Here is a 24,798-nt window from a genome sequence, read left to right as displayed (position 1 = left end):
TGAGGCAGTTTTAGCTTCACAGTGGTTCAATTCCAGTTCCCAAGGGGAACAGGTGATGGGAGCTCTCCCACCAGCTCCCCTGCTTTAACTTGCTGGTGGCTTGGGCTGTCCCCTGAGCCAGGACATGGAACTGTCCCCTCTGAGGCTGAGGAGGGACCTGGGCTCCACCTCCTGACCCCGTGCTCCAGCAGGAGAGCTGTTCAGTGCACCACGGCTGCCACTGCCTGTTCAGAGCCAGTGACCTTGCTGAAGGTGTGAGGCATTCCAAAAGGCGTGGATTATTTAAATGGCCAGTTCTCATCACTGAAGTATTGCTGTAGCATCCTTACCTCTTCTGGTGCACAACCTACAGAGACACTCACACCAGCTCTGAGTAAAAGCATTAAAGTACTGACAGAACTGGATGAACCCCAGGCAGCTGCAGCACAGCCAGGCACTTGCAGAATGTGGGACACCACCAGTGGCCATCTGCCTGTGCTGTGACACACCTGAACTGGCTTTGTGCTGCTCCTGACATTCAACACCTCTCGCTTCTGCCTAGAGGCTCCTTGTAACTACTAACACCCTTCTCACCCATTTCCACAGCCACTTTAAATGGAACAGGTTTCTTTTTGCTTTCCACAAAACAAAGGTGGTGTCTTCATTCTTTTTTTTCCCAGTAATGCCCACTTTGATTAACTGAAGCCTTTCCCCAATGTGGAAACTCTTCTGTGTGGCACGATCCACTGTCCATGCAGAACTGCTTACAAATCTCATTTGTATGTTTTGCTTACCAGTAAGAAAAGAACTACAAATAAGTATTACAGTTTTCTAATGGAAACTTTCAGCCCTATCCAGTTGATAAAGCCAGCCTTAAGTGAGTTTAAAGAAAATGGAGTCACAAGGCATTGTGCTAAAGATGAGTAAGGGCACATCACCCTGGCCCAGAAACCTTGGATGTGCTGGAGGGTGGCTCTCATTCTTATTCTCACAAGGTCTATTCCAAGCTCATTTATGTCACTAAATGCTCTGAGTTTGAGTGCCAGACCATACATGCTGTGGTCTTTTTCCTTCCAGGCTTTTACTCCCCAGGTGTAACCATGTGCTCAGGTAAGAATAACCACAGAGATTTCTGCTTGCAGTTCTTGTTTGTCCCACTGACACAACCCTGGTTCAGACAGGATGATTCAGATGCACCAGGATGATTTACCTGCACCAGCACAGCTCACTTCAGCTCAGAGTCCCTTCAAGAACAGAGTATTCAGCCTGTATGACAACTGCTCACCTTAACAACTCTCCAAGGACCAAATCACCTCAAGGTGTGCAGGTACCTGGAAATCACACACAGCATCCCCAGTCAGCACAAGCACAATTGCACAGGTGCTGGGGTGAGTTACAAAGACAAAACCACACACAGAGATTATGAGAATTATACTTGTATTTATTCTTTTTTCCCCAGAAGCCCTGAGCACAGGAATAGAAAAGTTCCAGTACAAATGTCACAGGGACAGTAGAGCAACATTTGAACCAGTGAGCCCAGGACCTCAAATTTGTAAACTGACACACAAAAAGTGTGATGTATCAAAAAAGCAGATTCATCTATTTTGAATTTTTGAACATAAAAGGATTTCTATTTGGTGGAGGTATACTGGATCTTTCGGGAGAGATGTCTTCTTAAATTTCTTCTTCCAGCACAGCTACAGATAAACTCAGGAAAAGGAGAAAGTTCCCCCAAAATCTCTGAATTATGTTTGACCAGGTTTAACAAGACAACATCCAAGACCTGCTGCATGTATACCTGCTGAGTGGCTCTTGTAGAGAAATAATTGGATAAAAAGTGTCAGTAATTAACAAGGGCTAAGGGAAGGGTTTGTCCCACATTGGACCATGGGAACACAACACAAAGAAGTGCTACAGGGGATGTGCCATCTACACGTTTTCCTATGAAGGGTCAATGGTTCATCTTGCCTCAAGGCAATAAATGAAGAAAAAGATGCAGAGGAAAAACACCAGAAGAGCTTTAAAAGAAGTCAGCACTGGCCATCAACCTGTCCCAAAGTCCAGGCACCTCTGTCTGAGTTGGCCATTTCTGAGCCACCTGCCAGGGAACTTCAACTTTGAAAATTCTCCTTCTGCACAAATGAGGCACTCCAGGAAGACCTTTTTTTTTTTTTTTTTTTTTTTTTTTTTTTTTTTAAGCATGCTTTTAATATACAGAGAAAGCACACATATCAGGTTTAACTGCCAGATTGGACAACTGGGTCCAGAAAGGAAGTTTTAATTGCTAATTCTAGACCTGATGTGACTGAGTAGCATCATTAGAACCACAGCATGGTTTGGGTTAGGAGGGGTTAGGAGGGACCTCAAAGATCACCTATTTCCAGCCCTTCTGCCAGAGGCAGGGACACCTTCCATCAGACCAGGCTGCTCACAGTGGAACATAACTGACTGACCACACTTTTCTTTTTTCCCCCTCAGATTTCTGCCATTTCCATTCCCTGTCTTGGTCTTTGGAATCTTTATTTAAGGCCCACAATGGGAACTCCATGGGGTCAAGTGCATCTACTGTTTGCTTTGTAGTGCTGACATTTCATGGCCCCAGCAAAGGAGGGCTAAGAGTCACTGCACAATATAAATTCCCTATTCTTCTTACAGGGGGAAAGCATGTTTTATAATTAACACCTTCAGCCTTTGCAGGCTCAAGAATCTGTGGAATACTGGCACAATGACCTTGGTGGCTGTTTGAAGGTTAATCACCAAGTGTCAGTGAAGTCTGGACTGTCTGGGAATCCCAGCAGCCAATGATTACCATCACATTCTAACGTGTGAGGTGGTGGAGCTGCTGGGTTTGTGTGTTTTCTACTTTGTGGGTGCTTTCTATTTTGTGTGTGTGACTTTGTCCTCAGTAAGAAATCAAGTAAGTTCAGCAGTTGATTCAACTGACTTGGTGATGAACTTGATTTGTCCTTATCCACATTTTCACCTGAAATCTTTACTACCACATTAGCAAGACTGACACTAGAAGTGGCTTAACTTTCCAGTGCAGTCAGTAGATGTTACTTGAAATTCTGCCTCTTTATTGCATTAGTTTCAGTATTTCAGAAGTATATCAACCTGTGTTGAAGAACAAAATATGTCTTCCAAATTACAGAGCTCTTGCAAGAAAAATTATCAAAAGTCAGCATTAATTGTTTTCTATGCAATACTTGTGCAAATCAGAAAGCATTTGGCAGAACTGTAAATCAGCTTTTGTCTGAGGTGGTCAGAAGCTACACTGAGTTGTTAAAATTTTCCCAATTTTTAATTCTTAGTTTCCTTACACATGAGGAAACACCTCCAACAGGTGAGTAACTAAGTCTGTGCTATAGAGAATCTATTCTACTCTGTAATGAGCACTTTATTAGAGACTTTTGCAGGTCACTTGAAATTGATTTTCAAACACAACCCTCCTGATTCTCTGGATTTTCTTTACCCAGAAATCTGTATGCAATGTTCCAAGAGCACAACTGGTCACTGCTTTATCCTCTCTCCTTAAGCTTACTGTAGCCAGCAAACAAGTCTGGCAGATTTGTTTAAGTACCCAGCCAAGAACTACAACCCACAGTGGATCCAGCTGCACATTACCTCTCTGGAGTTAGAAGATTCCAGATGCTTGTGTTTATATCTAGGGCCTTAGACTCTGGGGCTTTACTTGATGTAATTTTATCTGTTCCAAGCCAGGCAGTTCACTTGTGCCACTTGAGTGATTCTCTTAAACTTCCTATTTTCACCTCATTCTGGAGCTTTTTTGGCTGCAGTTCAACTGGAGCAACTCGGTACCTGTACAGACCTTCCCAAAGTGCTGCCAGGAGCAGCTCTGACAGACGCTGGGATGCCAGCTTGGGAAGAAGCAGGCCAGGATGGTCTTTGCCACCGCAGCTTTCCCATCTGTGCCACAGCTACCAAGACTGACTTAGCCCTGGAATTCAGTTTGCAGAAATCAAACTCTGCTCCATTTATCATCTGAAGGCATCAGTTAATTTGGATTTTTTTTACTGTGCACCAAGGTGTTTGTAGAGGTGCTGCAGGAGCTGCTGGGCTGCTTGTGTGGCTCAGTTTGTACAGAAGGCTGAGAAAATGCTCTGTGCATTGCCAACCCTGGCGGCAATCAAATTGTTTTAAAGTATCTTTTTCCCCGAAGGCCTGAAAGTGGAAAATTAAACACACGTACTGTCAAAGGAAGTATAAATTACATGAGTCCCTTAGGAAGGAAAAGAACCAAGCCCCAAAACACGAACAGTTTACCCAAATTATGTACAAGTCATAAAATGTTCTATTTCATGCATATTTCAAATAATTATCAACTTTTTAAATGCATTCAATTCCACACCACCACATCTTTTCCAAAATTAATATTCATTAGCAAATAAGTTAAACTTGGAAACAATTTAAAAATGACACCTGTAAAAACGTGCCTAGCACAGTATTGTAGTGACAATACAAATATCTTTGATTAAGGGTTTTGCATTGCACTCTTGTAATAAAGAAGGGCAGAGGTGATTAGGAATTTAATTCAGCGCATAGTTGAACTGGTTGGCAAACTTCTCGTGCTTCCTTTGGTCCACCCGGTTCATGGCTTTCATGACCCGTTTCATGGCCCCTCTGAAAGACAAACAGAACAACAATAACAGTTCTGTTGAGTCTACTCAGTCTCAGAGAACATTTATGAATGTTGGGGAATTTGATTAATCACTATCAGGCTGCTGAGCGTGGCATTGATGTGGCTGAACCAATTTGTCTTGTTAACTGAATTAGTTGCAGCAATATAAATAGTTTAATTCAGCAATGATTTTATTAACAGGAGTAAACAAATTCAAATCTTTCAGTTTATGGCTGTGTACTCCACCCTCCCAGGATTATTTCTTAGAGCCACATGGAGCAAGTTTGATTTTCAAAAGCACCTAAGTACTCCCAAGGAAAAAAAACCTGAAAGTATCTAACAGGATCTTAAAAAATTAATACTCAGAAACCCTTATGAAATCAAGCCCACAATACAGAATGTTTTTGTGAGGGAAGGGTTGGCTGTTCAGTTCATGTGAACTTCCAGAGGTTACTAGAACTCTGTTTCATCAGATGTGGGCTGAGTTAGACTCTTGCTCACACCAGCAGCATCCCCATTCCTGAGCAGCAGCTTTTAATCCACAAGAACTCTAGTTTAGAAGACACAGAGATTATTGTGTATCTCTCCAGGACAGGCTTCTGCTGCAGAAGAATTTAGCACAGGCAGGACAGTATGGCCAACACCTCACTCATAAATCATGTGCAAATGGGATTTCTGCTGCCTTGGGATGGGCAAGACCTGAGTCCTCTGCATCTCCTGCTGCGCCTGAAGAAGGCCCTGGAATATTCTTCAGGTTCAAAAAGGAAGTGAGGGAATGAACTTCAGAGCTGTTAAGCTTTCTGGTGCTCCCAAATCCAGTGAGGGCCTGTCTGTCTCCCTGTTGCTGCTCCATTGCTTCCTCCCAGTAAAATGTGCCCAGAGATTTCTCTAGGGAGGGGCTGCAATGCTTCTGAGCTGGGTCATTCAGACACCTCCTCTTTTTTCCTCTCCACAAACTTTTGAGTCACACAGCTAGGATTTTGAGGGTGAGGAAAATGATGAACAGGAGTAGGAGATTGTCATAAAAGGCAGAGAGAGAGCAGGCCCCTACATCCTCCAGCTGGTCAGGCAGAGGAATGCGCTCACAAGTCCAGAAGAGCAAGAAGCAGCAGGAGCAGTCAGGAAAATGTTCTGCTGTGAACATCTGCCCATCAGAAACTTAAAGCAGCTGCTGTGCAGAGCTGAGGGCACTGTGCCTCAGGAATTTTGTTCCTCACTGGATTCTAAAGTTCAGTTTTTATTGGTTACTTCAGATGCCTCTGGAACAGCAGCTCAGCCATCTGAGGCAGATGTTTGCAGGTGTTCTCAGCTGTCAGCCCCCAGCACATCTCCAGGTACACATGGCTGATGGGTGAGGTAGAGCAGCTGCAGGCTTGGTTTGAGGGGCTGTGCCATTCAAAAGCAGGGCACTGACTGATGTCTCCTTTGATTTCTACAAATTTGGCAAGTTCCATCACACAAGCAGATGGTTTCAAGGCCTGTGCTCTTAAGACTCTGCATCGTCACAGTCTGTATTTATCACTTCTGAGGATGTTCCCAGCAGTGCAGGAAAATGAAGCTGATATGCACCTGGGCAGTGTTCCTCAGGATCAGCCCTTACACACTATTCCAGCTCTGCTTCCAGGGTTATCTCCAATAAACAGGCTGACTTCTGGTTTGGGAACTGTTCTCTCTAATGGCTTCATTTCCAAAGCCATTTTGAAACATCTAAAAGAGGTTTCTCCTTAATAACGCTCTAAATGGTGGGATTAAAGATTTTCTCAGCAGCAAGTGCAATGAAAACCAACATTCTGAAAACACACCCTGGAAAAGGTATACTTTTAACAAAAGTCTGCCAATAAAGTTACCAGAGTAAGGAAAATGTGGTCATGGTTTTGCACTTCAAATATTACCTAATTGGTAGGAGAAAAGTGAGCCTTTAGCAGTGCAGAGTGGCCTTGCCACTTTCATGTCATGTAGGTTTTACATTAGCACCAGTGGATTGTGTGATACTGTAAATGAAATGAGATCCCACTTTGATGATCTGTGTGCAATTTCACTTAGCTTTATAGGCAGACTAGAGCCTGGGTTTATCACCTATACATTTCAAGTAATTTGGGGTTGTTACAAGGAGCCAAGGTTATCATCTTGTTTAGTGCTGCAAAGCATGAAACCTATTAAAAACTTGACAGGTTTGATTCCCTATGCCTGGCACCAACACACACCCAAAATCATTAGCACAAACCACAGTAAACCATGATATGAAATTCTAATCACTAGAACTGTATGTCTCTGACTTCTAACTAAGACCAGGTAACTTAAGAAATTCACATAAAATGTGCTATTTCCATAACCAAAAATAATGTGGATTTGGCTTTGTTAGTATAATCAGTACATGAGAGAAGGGAAAACTCAGTTTAAACAAATATTGTGTCCTGGATGGTGTTCAACTCATCCAGTATGCTTAGAGAATAACCCACCATTAATGATTTTATAATAATGATTTTTCTTTTTTGATTTGACAACTTTACTTTCCTTTAGACTACTTCATTTCTGACATGTGAAACTCTTTAAATAGCTGCAGCTGCTTCCCATTTGATGAAGACCAGAGCATGCTCAGGCAAATTTATGTTGTAGCCACATCTAAGCAAGAACAGGCATCAAAAATAGTGTTAATAATGGACAGATGGAGCTACTGTATGTTTTAAAGCACATTTGGGAGTGGCTGGCAGGCTCCCACAGCCACCTGAGATGCTGTGCCTGACTAATAAATAATCATCCAGAGAAGCCAATCCAGCAATTGAAGTTTTTAAGAAATTGAGACAGGATGAAAAAAGCCTTTCATAGGGAAATTTTGCACATTAGTTAAAAATCACTCTCGAAGAAATAACTTTGTTTGTCAGTACCTGCTATTTTTTACCCTCCAGACATATGGAAGACATTCTTGCTTGCAGTTAGCCAAAGAATGTGTTTAGTAAGTGCATGTTAATGTAGAAACAGAAAGTACTGCTGAATCAAACTGAAACAGGAACTAACAAGCTTTAAAGAATAGAAGTATCTTACTTATTGAAGACTTTCTTCTCAAGCCGGGAACGAGACGTGTTAGCCTGCTGCTTCAGGTCTGTCAGATTTGGATATTTTTGCTTCTTCCCTTTCTTTTTCTGTCCTTTTCCATTACTTTTAGAGGAACCAAGATCCAGTCCTGTAGCAGCTTCAATTTCTCTCATGAATTCTGGGTCTCTCCACTCTGCTCAAAAGACAAAACGTGAACTCTGAAACCCCAAACCCAGGGGGATTTGCAGCCCCCTAAGGAGGAGGCTCTTGGCAGCAGTGGGTGAGGGCAGGGCCACTGTGATCCAAGCTGCACACACAAAGGAAGGGGAGGATAAAGCAGTTTCCCAAAATGACAGATCTGGATGAAGAAGCCCTGCCAGTCTGTATTAGTAGCTGCTATGGACAAAACTGTCCTGTAGGAAGAACTAAGTTGAGGTTTTTCAGTGGCACAGTAGCAAAGTCCCAAGGACATTACTCCATGCAGGAGAGATGAATAAGCACAGTGATTATTATTTAGAAATGAAAATGCCAACAATGTAGCTGAGGAACTTATCTGCAGAAATAAATTCAGCATAAGCTTAAAAATAAATCTAAAAAATGGAATATATCAAATTTTTAGCAGAGTAGGGCTGGCAACACTGTGATTTCTTTTCATCAATAATATTTACTTTAAAACATGAACTGGTAACAGACATCTCCATAAAATTCTTGAGCAGGATAACATGACCCTGTTGCCATGACACCCATTTTGCATCTGAAAAAGATACCACTTTCTAAATATCCCATATTGCCTCAGATTAATTATCTAAATCAAGTTTCTTCCCCTGACAATGGCACAAGTTAATTTATCTAAACAAAATCTTGTTTTACATTTTTTAAAACCTTAATGCTTCAGAATCCTTCAGAACTCTAAGTGGATCCTGATCCTAGATGCCAGCAGAGGAAAAAGCATGAACAATTAAGACTGTGGACTGTTTAATGAAGCTGCAGTTTTTCACCTTCAATGTAGTCTTGTGTATCAAACGAAGTAGCACAAAGTGCAAAGTAAAAATGTGGCTGGAGGATGGACATCTGCCAAGGGGAAATTAAAAAAAATTCATTTCATTGTAAAGACTTTGAGCATTTAGGTTGGAAAACAGTCTAGGAAGTACTACTTCAAAAAGAACAGGGTCCACACTCAGCAGAAATGCCAGAAGCCTGCTTTTTAACAACAGTAATTGCCAGTCATTTGTCACAGTTTCCCTTATGTCAGTCAGCCCTTCTTGCCTGCAGAAATTGTAACACCAAATGTCGACTCCTCTTACATAACAACTTTGTAAATACGGAGAAATAAACAGTCCTAAAGGACTCTACAAGTTCATTTATACACCAAGATGGTCACTGAGTGTGACAAACGCTGCTAACAACATTTCAGGAAGGTCAGAGGCAATGTCCTCACTTAAGAACACGGTGTTAAGGAACAGCAGAGCAATTTTCCAAGGAAAGGTTAGATCTAAACTACCATCATACATGAAAGCAAGGCCTGATTAAAATCCAACACACCAAAAAGCACCAGGAAAACCAAGCTGTTCAAGAGCTGCACAGGAGAGTTACAAAGGGAGAAAACAGAACACATACACTTGATAGATCATAAGACCTCACAGAATTTTTTTTTTTGAAGTGAGGAATACAGAAGAGCACAATTCAGATACAGGAACGATTAATCCAAGATTAAGGAAAACTGTCTAAACAGTTTATCTCCCAGTAATAAGAAGGCGTCACAGTTTAGGAACCCCGTGAATGGAGCAATTGTTTAAACACAAGGAAAAAATGCCGGCATCCAGTAGAGATGAAATGAGCATTTGAGTAAAATGAAGGAGCAATTTAAAAGCTTTTGAGAAAAATCAATAGAATGCCAGGGAAGAGCAGGCTTTTTGAGCATTGATGGGCCCCTAAAGCTCTTCATACATTGTTACTGAGTTTAGCAGCAGGGAAAAGAAAATTACACAGTTTGCAAGGGTAGGCGGGAATCGATACTGTAGTTAGTAAAGAGATGCTATTTCACATCTGAGTGGCCAGCGGCCTGCCTTCACCAGCCTGTCCTGATACCTGTTTGTTAACAAGTCACTAAGGGCTGAAAAACCAGATACTCTTCAGGGCTGACACAAAAAACAGGCACTTAATTTGCTCCTGTGTGTGAACTATGGGAAAAGGATGAATGCTGCAGATTAGCGGGTCAGGCTAATCCCAAGTGATTCACAGTTCCAGGACTGAAGACCCCAAAGCACCTCTCTGTGGACATTAGCCAGAGTTTAAAATTTTGTACTAAGATAATAAATGATCCATAATAACAATGACAGTGCTGTCAAAACACAGTCATTAGTACACAAAACATATGACCTCTATCTAACTGTTTCCCCCTTTAATCACACAAAGACAGAAACAAATCTACATCCAGCAGGAAGGAGATGCAAGAATAATTTTGGTACAATTTAACCATAAAACTGATCCCCAAATTTAAGTGTTTTTTTCCAGATTTTTCAAACTGTTTGATTGACTACATTAATGATGTTGTCAATCAAAAAATTCTTGACTGTCCAGTAGGTTCCCAGTTGTGTATTTCCCACAGCAGCACTGCTCAGAATTGCTTCAAGACCTTTGTAATAAAAAAAACCCAAACCAAATACCACTGAAAACCAACCAACACATCCCTCCAGACCACAAGCCTCAAAACAAGCAAAAAAGAAATCAAAATGTTGATGAAAATACTCTGAAGCAGATATAAAAATAGCAAGGCAGAACAAAAAATGAAGCGGATGGAAGTATTTAGTGACATCTGGTATATGTATGGCTATAGAAACATGGAGGATTTTGTCCAAATTGAGTGCCACAGCTTGTGCAGCATGTCCCCAGCCAGATGGGATGGACCTTTGTGTGACATTTCAGCTTAACAACCACACTCAGTAACACAAGGAGCAATGCCAACACTGGTTTGGGACTAACAGACACATCCTTGTGGACCAGAGGTGAGAAGCTGACACTGTAATAAAAATAAATACTATGTCTAGCCTCAAGCAGTGGCAATTTCACAGGAAAAAAAATCAATATTTTTGAGTCCAAGTGATTTTTATACCAGAATATTAGTTTCCAGTTTGAAATTTCAACAACACCTATCAGTTTAATTTGCTAGTTTGAGTTTGTCATAACTAAGCTGGGAACTTTCCTTTTTAACACAACATCCACACTCCTATCCTGGTTTCCCTGTGACAGTCCAACAGTGTGTGTGCTGCTGGCTGGATTCCAGTTTAGAGCACTTCCTCTGCCTGGACAGGGATGGAAACTACCTGCAAATGTAGCACTTTGACACCTGCAAATACCAGAAGGTGCTCAGTAATTGCTGCACTGCTGTGCTGCTGTAATCACCAAGCACTGCCACTCAGAGATGGTCACACAAGTGTTAAAGGACACTGGGTGGGTCAATTCTATGTTTAAATGCACATTCATTCCACACAGATCTTTCTGAATACAGATTCCTGTTTTGAATATATGTAACTGCTCCTCAGGCTCTCAAGAGGTTTCATTAAAAGTTCAGTAGCTTCATTAACAATATGCATAACAGTCAAACACCAAGTCAGTCAAACCTGAAGAGAGAACTCCTGCAAGGGAGTACTGTACATAATATCAAAATGCTAATGCCTATGGGTAAGTTTAATTAGAATCCAGAATACTCACCTACAATAAATAGCTCAAACCAGAGAAAACTAAGACCTGCTGAGGGAAGCTAGGTTAAAGAAAAGCTGTCCCCTCCAATTATCCACTGTGTCTTTGCTGGATAGATCCCTCTCTCCCATCTTCCTCTGCAGTCCATCAGCTGCCAGTAGCTTCCTGCTTGTAGTCCACCTGTCCATCACTAACAGGGTTTAGTTGTACTGTTGCAAGAAAGCCTTTTATTCCCCTTGGAAGTCTTCCTCCCTGGGTACTTGTTGCCTGCATTTCTCATCTACCAGTCCAGAGCTGAACCTTGGCTAAAAATGCCCGAATTATCTTGGGAAAGAAGGAGCCCTCCCCTCCACACCTGAAGGATGCAAGAAGAAGGACAATAGTTTTGTTGCCCATTCCCAATTATTTTAAAACAAAAATCCAGCACACCCTCCCAAAACTGGTGGTAACACAGTGATCCTAATAATATTATCATTATATTGCATAAATCACAACTGCCAGGGACCAGCAAGATAAGACATCTTTGCAAAAGCATAGACCAGTTACTGCCAAGCACTTCCCAGGGAACAGGTCCAACCATCCATAAAAACGTTCCTTAAGACAAAGGCTATAACTGGTCTGTCTGAGCAGTGTTGGGAACGTTTCAAAAGCCACTGGAAATAAAGCACACATGCAATGTTAATGTTATTCTGTCTACACATGTCCATATTTATCACATAAGCAAGAACCACTGCAAATGAGCTGTAATTTAAAATCAATAGGAATGCAAATGCAAATGGGAGAATGTGCTTAGGAGCAGAACAGGTAACAGGTATTTCCCATCTCTGCCTAGTATTTTATTTTTATTCTTATTTTTCAAGATGCTATGCTGACACAGACCTGGCTGGGCTGCTTGCTTCTCAAACTTCATCTTTTCCTCTCTGGCTCTGTCCTCTGCATTTACAGGAATCCCAGAGTCATCCCGAGGAATTATCTTTCCATGGAAAGGGCACTTGAGAAAGAAATATGGGGAAAGAAAAAAAATCTCACAGTTTTTGAATGAAAAGAAAATGTTTACCTTTTATTCAAAACAGCTTAAAGGTGGAAACTGGAATTGAGCAACAGAACTACACTTGACTCCCAGTCCTCTTTAGAAAGCATCAGAATCCCATAAACATAATGTGTTTAATATATTCAGAATGTCAAAGAAATAACCTCTTTTTGAAACAAATACACAATTTCAAGAGACCAGGTAGGATATCCTAGCAAGGCTGGAACTAGGGCACCAATGCTGCATCATATATTGTTTTTTATGCTATATCCCTATCCTGTAACAATCCCATTAAAAGTACTTAAGTTTTAGATCCTTCAATCTCAGATAATAATGGAAGAACAGAGATACTAGAACCAAGTATTTAGGCAAAGTAGTTCTGCTCAGTAGTGCTCATAATTTGAGGCTGTGTAGAGTTTAGCTTTCATAAAACTTAATTTGTAAATAAAATTTCTTTGCCCGTCAAACATGTAAGTTTCTAGAAACAGTTAATCTCAAATATGCCTCTGAGGAAAAATTTTCAGCAAAGAACTATCTCTGCCTTACTGCCAGGTATTCACACATCACAGTAAGAAATAAAATCCAGATAACCTACAATGAACACCAAAAAAATTTGACAGTTCTTTAAATGTTTACAGCTTCTTTACCAAAAGGATGTTTCCCTTACAAAGCACAAATTAACTATGAACTTCTCCAACAAAATGTTCTTCCACTCCCTTGAGCTATACTTAGAATGTGAAATGAATTTTTATGGCTGTTTTAAGGAGACCTTCTCCATACAGCAGAGACCTTGCAAGTGCTGCAACTCAGTGCCTACCTTGATCCGATCTTGTCTTTCACACAGACTTCCATCAGGCATGGGAGCTCGACATTTATGTTTCACTGGCTCAAACTTGCCAGCAAATGTTATATACCTGGTTTTTAACATTTCTGTTATTTCTTTATTTTCCACCTCTTCCTCTACCTCACTGGGTGCCCAAAATCGATGCTCAGAGGTAAATCTGCGAAAACAACAAATGAAAATTATTCACATACAAAATCATCACACATTAAAACACATTCTCAACCTGTGCTAAACTCATATGTGAAAGGAAGGGAATTACTAGTGATTTAAAAACCCCTAGGAATCTACCAGTCTTTCTTATGGCTCCTGTATTATGAAGATATTTTTAAAATACACCAAAGCCTGTCTAGTATTGATTTCCTGTTTAACCTGCTAAGCTATTACAAGTCTTAGCTTTAGTTCATGATCTGACATTCAGAGTCAGTTATCCAATTTCTAGATTCAGTGAATAACTTTGTAATTCTGCACTTAACATTGTTCATAACAAAATACTTCTATGATTAAGCACAGATCAAGGAGGAAACAGTTTGATCTTAACGTGGCTGATCTCATTCCTGATAGCTGGACTCCTGCAGCAGCAGTGAAGCAGAAGCTGGAATCAGGATTTTGCACTAAACTGAGACCATGGGAAAGAGAAAACAATCAGCTGAGCCTTACACAGATTCTTCCAGATTCTCCCACACAGTGTCCATAAATCTGAGAAATTAGCAGGTGTTCTTCTAGGAAATTAAGCTAACCCATTGAAAAGCTATTTTAAAATTAGAGACCTTACTGACATTTACAGACAGACAGGCAAACAAAGATTTTCTCAACACCATTAATATAATTTCATATTAATATTCACATTATTTCAGCCAACAGTCTGTAGTGAAAAACAGGCAACCCCAGAGAGCAATTACCTGACTCATTTTAATTACTAATCTTAGGAGACAATGACTATCCCTCTGATGGTAAATGTTTCTTTCTCTTAATCATGAAATGAAATTAGGGTAACCAACCTAAGCTTAGGTATCTGATTTTAAGATACCTGAAGTTAACAACAACAATCCCACCCAAAATTTAAGGAAATATGAAGTTAAAGAGGAAAAAAATACAGCTCAACTAAGGGAAAAAAAATTGCAGCCTGCATGTCTGCTGCTCATGACAAGCAAGATGAAGATACCTAGATAACAGATGTCTCAATAAGGACATAAAATTCCTAAAGGAACCCTACAGTCCCTTTCTTGCACATAGTGCTTCGACCCAATCAGTTCCAGAGTTGTTTGAGAGGATTTTCTCTGTCCATATCCAATTCCTCTCACTCTAAAATCCTTGGGTGTCATTCCTGCTTTGCTTTCTGTGCACTGCAGAGCCACACATGAACACTGGCTTCACTCATCACACCAGTCACAGTTTGGCAAAGCACATATGCCAATACTTGAAAGAATTACTTTAAAGGGCCTGAAAAGTTTTGATTAATTTTATCTGACCAAGTTTTCAGCAGATGATGAGGGGAAAAAAAAAAAGTAGAGGAAAATATCTGACCATAGCAACCTACAACATATCTATGTGCTGGTTTTAATGCAATAGCTGGGCATTTAAACCATGTGAAGAGGTTAGAACTAGGTAAAAAAGGGATTAAGGAAAATCTGAAACATCTCTGTGATTTGCCATCATCACAAAAATGTTCAGCAAAATTCTTGTTAAACAGATTGATTCTACCTGTAATTTCTCCATCAAATACACCTCACTAGTGCCAGAGAAATGCTAACCTGCCATAAAGTACAAATAATTTCTTTGGGTAAATTAGGGGATAAAGGCAAAGGAGTTCCAGTGGAAGCTAGTTCAACAATAAACATAGTAATGTATTTCCACAGTTTTTGGTTAAACAAAATATTTTAAATTACACACTTCTGCAAAAGGTAGCAAAAAACCCCAAAAGCCCTGAGAGTATTTCTAAAAAATAAATACTATTTCAGCCCAATATTTGAACAGTACAGTATTTTAGCTCCAGAAATTATGTGGCAAGCTTATACAATAGAGAGTAAATAAAATAATGACATTAATTTCTTATTTGCTTATTTTAATGCAATGCTGAAAGCAAAACTGGCTGGCAGCTCTGTGTCACTAACCTGAAGCCACATGGAGGGGAAAGCATTCCTAAAAAAGGCACCATACAGGATTCCCACATGCATGACAATCTTACAGAATGTCTTAGTAAAATTCTAGTGTCCTTAGGTGGTCTGAACTCCCCTCACCCCCTCAATTATCAAATTACAGTCACATGAGAATGAAGAAGCATTTAAGTTGTGCATGTCAACCCCTCCAGTTAGGAAATAATTCTATTTAACAATTTCTCTGTCTCCCTTCCCCTAAATATGCACCTAACAAATGTCAAGAATATTAAAATTATGTTTTGCCCTGTGTATCATTGACCAGTACTTGGGAACTGAATTTAAAATAGCCTGATTCCTACAAATATATTAACACATATTACTCTTTATTACAAGCATATTTTCTCCCAACATGACTTAGAAGCAGGTGAGAGAACAAAGCAGTGGCAGCTCCCAAAGTTTTCTGATTTCTTGTTGTAGGTTAAGCAACATTACAAACATGCAGATACTTGTTTGAAAAAATGATGCATGTGACAAGTAAAACCTGTTTGTAAGATGGATCAGAAAAGGAACAGATAATCAACTAAAAGATGAAGAAGATCAACAACTCACTCACATTTAGAGTGCTCCTAATCCAGGTAAATAACAGACGCTTTAATGGCAATGGCACAAAAATACATGAGGAGGAAGAGGAATAAAAGACAAGTAATGGTTAACTGAAATCTAAGAGAAACCTCCTGGAGAACTGCTGCACTCTTTCAAGGAATTGATATCATCTTAATTTCTAATCTGAGAGGAAGCTTATAAAAACATTGTATAAATATAAATTCCAACCCTAGATGCTTACAGAGATCCTGAAGTAAAATGGGCTAATTGAGACATGCTAGTCACAGTCAGTGCTGCACCAGCTATTTCACTCTGCTCCTCAGAGTGAGCAGACTTAATTCAGGGAGGAGAGCAGGTGAGCCTGGAAGGTCCATGCTATCCAAAACAAGTCTGTTAAGCTGAATGGCAGATTCTACACAATTCAACACTGTGCAGCATACACTACCTTCTGCCCCCCTGAAAAAACCCAACAAAACTTCTTTAGAAAATCTTCCTGGTGGCTACATTCTCACTGTTAAAATCTTAATTTATTGTAAATGCTGTGATTAAGTAAATGCACTGCTAAATAAAATGGAAACACTCTTCCCCTTCAGATTTTAAAAATTCAAATTCCATACACATCCCACATGTGTTGTCTATTTTTCAGTTTGCTTTCTTCCCCTAAAAATCTTACAGAGCAAGTTTGAGTGCATACAGAAATGCTGAAGGAGTTGGCTGATAACTACTTTAATTTTTCAGTAAGTCTATTTTATGCCTGGGGTCAATGGTATTGTGTGTGCAGTTACTTAAATTATCTTTAGTTAGATTGGCACATCTGTAGTTATAGACTGTATGGTTCAGAAGTGTGCCCTCTATTTTATTGGGAAGCATAAAAATAAAACAGTGCAGCACGAGGCAGACAGGCAGTGAAATATGCTTCTGATTTCACTTATGACTTGAATAACTCATTTGCAATGTAAAATAAGGCCTTACTACCTTTTTTGGCATTATCACAGACAAATGCTTCTTAAAGCCCTGCTGAAAATCTCTTCACAGGCTTAGAAGAACCTATACCACAGGAGATGGAATCCAAAGCCTGCAGTGACTGTGGTAAAGGACTTTTATGCACCAAATTGCATCAGTTTACAGTAATTTAACAGATATTCAGCATTTTTCAAAATCAGGTGCAGGGGCAACGATTTCCTCTTGTTCCTTTCTGCCAACATTGTTTTAGAACTGTGACTACACGCTGAGGTTTTTTGTTTGTTTTAGTAAGAAAACAAACTAAGTTAAAGTAGTACTGCTAAGAATATAATAGCTTAATTTGCAGCCCAATCAGTCGGTGATTTTTGCCCTTTTCAAGCCAGGTATGGTACACACTGATACCAAAGTTCTGGTGAACTTAAACAAAATTTATATTTACTCTGCAACCCAACTTTCATTTAAACATAGTAAAAAGGGCTTTAAAACTGACTGCTAGAAACACATTCTGATGTGTACCTTCCACCTCTTCTCCCCAGCAGTGCTAAAGCTTTCCCTGAATCAGCAGTGCTTCATGAAACCCAAAACCTCCCAGACAGCAATGGAAAGTGAAAGATCCAAATCCAAATCCTGTAACTGCCACCTTTCTCTTGTGTGACTGAATAAGCCTAGCAGCTTCCTCAGTTACCAACAAAAACACTTCCCCAGCCTTTCTCCTACCTGGCCTGCTACTTATTTAGATCCTAAAGTCTCCAGCTCAGGGAAGGTCTACCACACACTTGGCAGAGCCCTTGGCATAATGAGGTACCAGCTTAAATTGGAGTAACTGATGCCATGCTGCAAACATAAAAAGAGCAGAAAAAAAAGTGCTTTGAAGCATCAAAGGATATTTAATTAGTATCACATCTTCTCAAAACAAATAACATTTAAAGGTAGAATTTCTGACTTTGTTTATGGGTCCTACAACACAAGGTAAAGAAGAAAAGTAATTATCAAAAGAAATAGCAGTCACCCCACTGCATGACCTCTGAGTACAAGTAAATCTATCTATTTATTTAATTTGTCTTAAAAGAAAAAGAGCATTACTTGAGAATCTTCCCAGCACCTGGCTGATCCTCTCCCCAGTAGTGAAGATCTAATCCAAAAGGCATGAGGGGAGCTTTAGCTCTTTCTTCTAGTTTTCTTCTTTTACTGTCAGGATCTTCCAAGTTTGCTGTCTCAGAAGGTGCAGGTTCACTGGAGAAAATTGATGAGAAGTCAATACAGAACAACAATGATCACAACAACTTTTCCTTTTTTTTTTTTGTTTTCATTAGATTTTTTATACCAACACTAATATTACCTTACAGGTACAATTATAACTACTTTTCAAGGTTGTCTCTTTTTTTCTTTAAAGGAAGACATTATGACACAACACCACACACTCTGCAGCTCACTGCATGTTCAGCTAGGCTGGTTAACACACATCACACTGTGGGGGCAGAAACCCAGAGATCTGATGGGGGCACAGTGGATCATGCATACTGCACTCCCACAGGAGCCACAGACGTGGAACTGGAAATATCAAATTAATTCCAGTTTGCTAGGTTTTGGGGGCCTTCCTGGCCCATGCAGAAGAGTCTTTCCAGGAACATGTCACTAAACAATGACCCCAGCATTATCCACAAATCACAGCCAAATGCTAGGCAAGGCCGGAGTTTCACCAAACTTTGAACAGGATCGATAAAGTATGTCTTTGGAAGCAATGTAACATCTCCAGGCAGCACTGACAGCATAAGTCACTGGGAACAAAGAGATATTGAAACTATTTGCTAACTGAACATTAGGACACATTGTTCAGCTACAAACAAAATTTACCCAAATAAATGGGGTGGGGGGTGTTGGTAGCAAAGAAGGGGACAGTGTATTTTCATAAAGGCCATTTACACCAAATAAGACTCCTTAAGATCCTGGTGCAATCACCAACAAAATCCCAAACACTAAACAATGAACGTAACTTCAAAACAAGATCAAGCCAGCCTTGTCAGCTTGCCTGGTTCACAAATGCTTTTCTGTGTGCTGTCATGACTAATGAACACAAGAGCAAGAGGTTTGCACAGGAATTAAAGCAAAGATGACCTGGCCTGAGGAGATGGCAGCTTTGGGAGTTTGTCTCTGAGGAGTTTCAGGGTGGCAGCTGCACAGGTTGGATCGAGCTCATCCTCGTTCCCTTTGAGCCGAGTGTGGGAGCTCAGTGGGGCTGCTCCTGTTGATGCCTTCACCACTGCGGCTTTTGGAGGGGACTGGGGTTCAAGTCCTGCAAAAAAACCCTTGATGTTTAGGAGTGATTCACTTCTCCCACCCTCACAGTCCACCCAACCAGCTCGGGGTGCGGACTACATCTTCCTGCTCTCGGTTTGTGTCAGACATCAATCCCACCCAGAGCGAAACAGAATTATTTAGAGCACATTCGTCTTCCACAGATAGTAAACCACACAATTTGCCAGGAGAAAATATCTAAGAGCTGGCAGAAGAAGGAAGTACAGCCAGAGTCTGTCCCAGAGACAGGAAATGCCTGAGCTGCACCTGAGGAACTGCAAGGCAGTACCAGGCACTGATGCTCAGCACCAGCAGCGCAGTGGTGGGGTAACTTTAATTACTTTATACAGCCAGATTAGAGACTCAGCATGGACTGCAAGGATGCAATTAGATAGGCTGAGCTGTTAGACAGCACCTGCCTCTACTTGCTGAGCTGGAGGAGCAACTCCATTAGCCAGTAGTAGCTACAAGAACTTTTCAGCCAATGACAGCTACAATTGGAAAAATATGATTCCTCACACCAACATGATCTGTCCCCTCAGAAAGCCTTTTTATGAAATAATTTATTGAAATGCAAGGTCTCATCCCTCAAGAAAATCCCTAAATTTTATACAAGAAGTCATAGTTTCACAAACCTAACACTTTCAGCCAATTATCTGAGCCTTCTTATGAAAAGTAACTAACGTTTATCTAAAATGTTTTGGCCATTACTTAATTGTAACTTTTAATCTTTTGCCCAATTCTAACCAGCCCTGAAGCTGCATTCAGAAGTATTCTTGCTTTGCTGGTCATTAAATGCTAGTCATTTAACATATCATACATTAAATGCATCAGTAAATATATTAAGTAGAAAAGGAAAAGCTAATGTTTTATCTGTGGCCAGCCATCTGAGTAGGAAATTGCAAGACCCACAGTGGCAGGGAGGCTTGGTACACAAAATATTTTTATTTGAGAGAATAATGTATTTTCCATGAACAAAATTAGAACAATTTGCTGTGACCCATCTCACCACATTATAAGGTCTGCCAGTAATTCATGCTGACCTTGACTGGCTTGCACCACTCATTCCCTTTCAGCCATGGGGTGTGAGTGCACAGATGGCACTGCCTGACCAGAACCACAGGCCAAGATGCTGAGGTGGCAACCTCTGAGATCCAGCCCTGGAAATGCACTTTCCAAACACCTGCATCAGGAGCTGAGTCCTGGTGCAGGGAACACCACCCAAACCTGGTTTCCAAACCCAGGGCACTGAGAAGGACACCTGTTTAACCCAATCCCTGGACAGCCTCTCCCCAGAGACACCAACAACCCTCACTCAAAATCCAGAGTCCATCGTGGTGCTGAGCACATCTGGCACTGCTGCTCCCTCACTCACTCCTGCTCACACTACACACTAACAGAAGCTATGAACACTCTACATTCTCCAAAGTCAACAAGCCTTTAAAGAACATTAAAAAAAAAAAAAAAAAAAAAAAAAAACCTGAAAAAAACCCACCCAAAAATATTTAAAGTTCCAATCTCTGCACTAGAAAACTGTCTGCAGAAGGACCAGGAATAAAGAAAATGATAAATAAATACAATAGGAATGGATTTAAGCAGATATCTAGGTTAAATAGCAGAAGAAATTATTTCATTACACTTATTAAACTGTGGACTTGTTCAAGAGGGAGAATGGTGCCTCCACAAAAATGTGCTTTTAAACAGCACTTCAGTGAAATAATAATGCAGGAACTTTGAATTTATGTCTCTGGAAAGGGGGCAGGGCAGGGCTCCATCTCAGTTCAGGTCACAGGCTAGAAAGGGAAAATGCCTTTCTCAGGTGCTTTAATCAAACTGAAACAGAATTAACCAAAAACATTGTTGTTACCACACTTTAGATTCATCAGTATTTGGAGAAGCAAACTTCCTTTAATGACAGAAACAGTTACAAACAGGGCCTTTGGCCCTTCTCAGTCAACCTGGTTAAGAATATGTCATAAACTATCTGTAATGCAGAATTGCTCAGGCTATATTTAGCACTTAAACTGCCTTCTTTTTCCATTTTTTTTAAAAGGAAACTTTCTGAAAAGCATTATTTAAAGTAAGGTTTGAGAGCACTTGTACTATTTACGAATAGTAAAAAAAAAAATGCAGAAGATAGCAGCTTTGTTTCACTCACCACACCTCTCATCTTCAGAGAAAATATGTGCTATGTATTAAAAGTTCCCAGAAAACCCTATTTTTTCCATTTCTTTTCCTTTGGTGTTTACAGGAAGCATGATTGCTTGCTCACAACACTGGCTTGGTTGAGGAGGAGTGGAACAGCAGAGACAAGCAGTCAGCAACAGACAGGAAAGGCAAGAGAGATAAATGGACAATGTGACATTTAGATAAAAATCACATCTGGAAGATCAATATAGGAATTCCTAAGAGTTACAAGAGCAAAATATTTTCTCATTGATTTCTTATTTTAAACTATTAACAGAAAAATAGCTAAAAATAGATAACACTAAGACATCAGTAACATCACCTCCACTGTGGAGGTTTTAAAAAGTATTTATGTATGAAAGTAGGTTTTGCTAACAAGATAAAGACAAGAGTGACCAGGCAGACAGCCCCAGCTGAATGGTGTCCATTGCCAGGGTGGGGTTGCTTTGTTTTGGTTTTAAAACATAGATGGATTAAGTACAGTTTTTAAAGTAAAATTCCTCTCCAGAATTCTGCTGTTCTGTATGGTTTGTTTAACAAGTACAGTACTGGCTTCAAACTGTGCCAATAGCAGCTTTGAGAAAGAATCATAAAAGTGTTTAAATCCCCCTTTTTGTTTAAATTGACCAAATGGCACCTATTGCCTGAAGCAATAAGGTAGCCCATGTCCACAAGATAAATCTATAGCAGGAAAGAGAGAGGCTGGGGTTTCAGCTGAAGTTAGGCTGCTGAATGCTGACATTATTGATTTTAGCTAGTTCAGCTGGCCTTGTAATTAAAATGTAAATTTGAGAAAGAGATTATGTCCTGACAGAAATGGTGGGATTAGGGGGAGATAAAAGCCCCTCAGTGAAAATTCAGAGAAAAAGCAAGCCCAGGTTTCCTCAGCTGTGTGAATTTAGACCAAATCAAGCTACTTCAGATTCACTGAGGTTTAATTGAAAAAACAGAGATAGAATATAAACAAGTATTATGGACTTCACCTTTCCTGAAAAAAAAAATTAATAATTTCTGCTCCCCATTTGCTGAATCTTAGTCAAGCCAAGTGGATGTGATTTATAATAGACACTGTCCCAGATTGTCAGGAAAATCCAGCAGTTCAGGTCCAGCATTTCCCCTCTCACTCCACTGTGCTCACAATGAAAATGCCTGCTGGTATTTTACTCAGGAAGCACAAGAAGCCTTGGACTTTGCAAAGCTTCCCAGTATTTTGAATGTAGTTATGAATGTAGTTATGTTTCATTTATGTGAAATCTTGGAATCCTTCTTTCAAAATTCAAATTAAAGAAAAAAGATAACTAGGGTAGTTAAGGAGAAGAGTTCACTAACATTACATAAACACTTACTTTGGGTTACTGGAATTACAGAATATGGTGATATAATGTTACCTCTCATTAATTAACCCTACTTACTACTGCTTTACAATCATAGCTAAGAACCAGAAAAAGACACAAATATACAGCATTTATATCAAGCCCTTTCTATGCCTTACACCCTCACCTTTTAAGCTTCTTCCTTATGATTTTGCATCCCCTGGCCATTGCACAGACCCTCTGAGGGATACTGCTGTGGCAAACTACTTGAAAGTGTACCAGCATCTTGTGCAGTGAGTATTAATTTCCAAGAACTTTGGCAGAAATCAAGTATATCTCATAATCTGTTAAATTTTTTGGGAATTTTTTATTTACATAGAAGAACCTCTCCTGAGAACGAGGAAAGTTTCCATGACCAGCAGATCAGGGTGCATCAGAAGTATCTACAGTCAATACTTCTACTTGGATGTTGAAGTATTTTGTTGGAAGGGATGATCATGTTTTTTCATAAATGTGAAAAGTTAATCTTTATTTCAAATACTGCATTACAAACAGTTTTACTCATTTATTGTCCTAAGTGTGGCTAGGTCTCTACAGGTTCAAGCTGTGCTAAAAGAGGTTCACGTTGGATGTTAGGAAAAATTTCTTCACTGAAAAGAAGAGTTAAACACTGGAAGAGCTCCCTGGGAAGTACTGGAGTCACCATCCCTGAAGCATTCAGCTTAAGGCTCAAATATAAGAGAAATAATCTTATTAACCAGAGTAGAAATAAAGGTTTGTGACTGCACAGTCATTCCTAATATAACTTTGGATAAAGATGAAACTTGATAAGCAGCAGACTGCTTCCATGCTGACAGTCCCAAGACAGATGGGTTCCTCCATCACCTGTAAAACAGCAACAGGACTCCCCTGTCCCCAAAGCACTATTGCATGGGTACGTAATGCTTGCAATGAGACAGACAAGAACTTTGGACTAGAGCTGAGAACTGCTCCATTTTATGTGGGAAAGCACATCCCTCATAAGAGATCACTTCCCATGTGGGTCAGAGCTCAGCTGCAAGCCAGGCCAAGACCACCAAGGGCAGGCAGGGATCTCTCATTCTTTGGCATCAGCCCAAAATTCTGTTCTATGGGACAAGAGCAGTGTCAGGGCTGCACAGTTCCATCCCTTACCTCATCCACCCTAAGGTTTTATACCAATGGAACCAAGAACTGACCAGCATGTGGCTGGAATGTGGAGAATCTCCTGTAGAAAGATTTTACTTTCCCCAAAAGTTTTCCTTTAAATGAACAATGGCTCCGTTTTCCAGGGCTGAGCAATGCCAGCCATACAAGGGCAGGTCACTCATCAGTGCTCTCAGCAACATCAGTGCCCAGTGGTGAGATCTGAGCAACTGTATGAAAATTATTTCCAGTGGTGTTTCTTTTTCAGCCAAATATTCTCTTCAGCACCACAGTGTATTTGAAATGACCCTGTGGTCCCACAGGAGAGCTGGCCTCTTGTCAGCTGCAGACATCAGATGCAAGTGTAAATAAGGGTTATACAAATGGGAGGTCATTAAAATTCTGGTAATGCTAATTTGGCATGACACCTCTAATGGGTTATATCTTCACACTTCAATTATCTAATCACCTAAATTCTTTTAACAAATTTACATTTCATTTTATACATCAAGATTCAAATTGACTTGTTCAATCCTACCTCCACCCAAACTGCACCCATGCTAAATTCAATTTCTATATTTAATATCATCACCAATTTTGAGACTGTAGTTATTAACCACATAAACACACAGATGATACAACTGCATATGTCTATGTACTTATGCACAGAACTTGTCCTTCTAAATAAATTTTCCTTTTTAACAAGTTTTCAGTTCTCAGGAAAAACACAAAATTTACCTTGTTGGTAGGACACATCTTTGTGAGAGAAGTGAAAGGAAATAAAGTGATATTTAAATCAATAATTTACATGTCATGTTTCAATCCATTTCCACAGTCATGTTTTACAGCTTTCTTTTCTGGTTTACTGTATCAAGTTAATCTGGCTTGTTCAGGAAAAGTAACAACAAAAGGAAAAATAGCTTTTAACCATTCATACCTTCCACATAACACTG

The 24,798-nt window shown here is 40.1% G+C and overlaps 1 protein-coding gene across 2 annotated transcripts in view; it reads right to left on the bottom strand.

Moving 5' to 3' along the window:
* Window positions 1–1,431: 1,431 nt before the first annotated feature.
* Window positions 1,432–24,798, bottom strand: part of UVSSA (UV stimulated scaffold protein A) — a 46,609-nt gene continuing 23,242 nt past the window's right edge. The window contains exons 8-13 of one of the 2 annotated variants that reach the window (XM_058803156.1): window positions 19,002–19,179; window positions 17,970–18,119; window positions 13,198–13,381; window positions 12,230–12,341; window positions 7,661–7,844; window positions 1,432–4,620 (exon numbers count right to left, since the gene is read on the bottom strand). In XM_058803156.1, coding sequence (XP_058659139.1) covers window positions 4,527–4,620; window positions 7,661–7,844; window positions 12,230–12,341; window positions 13,198–13,381; window positions 17,970–18,119; window positions 19,002–19,179 — 902 coding nt within the window. In that variant the 3' untranslated portion in view covers window positions 1,432–4,526. Of the gene's footprint in view, window positions 4,621–7,660; window positions 7,845–11,362; window positions 11,706–12,229; window positions 12,342–13,197; window positions 13,382–17,969; window positions 18,120–19,001; window positions 19,180–24,798 lie in introns of those variants that run through there. The other variant, XR_009274647.1, reaches the window with a different exon arrangement.

Source organism: Ammospiza caudacuta, chromosome 4 (genome assembly GCF_027887145.1).
Source record: "Ammospiza caudacuta isolate bAmmCau1 chromosome 4, bAmmCau1.pri, whole genome shotgun sequence".
NCBI lineage: Eukaryota > Metazoa > Chordata > Aves > Passeriformes > Passerellidae > Ammospiza > Ammospiza caudacuta.
The sequence above is the reverse complement of the archived record's forward strand: the minus strand, read 5'-3'. Positions and strand labels throughout refer to the sequence as shown.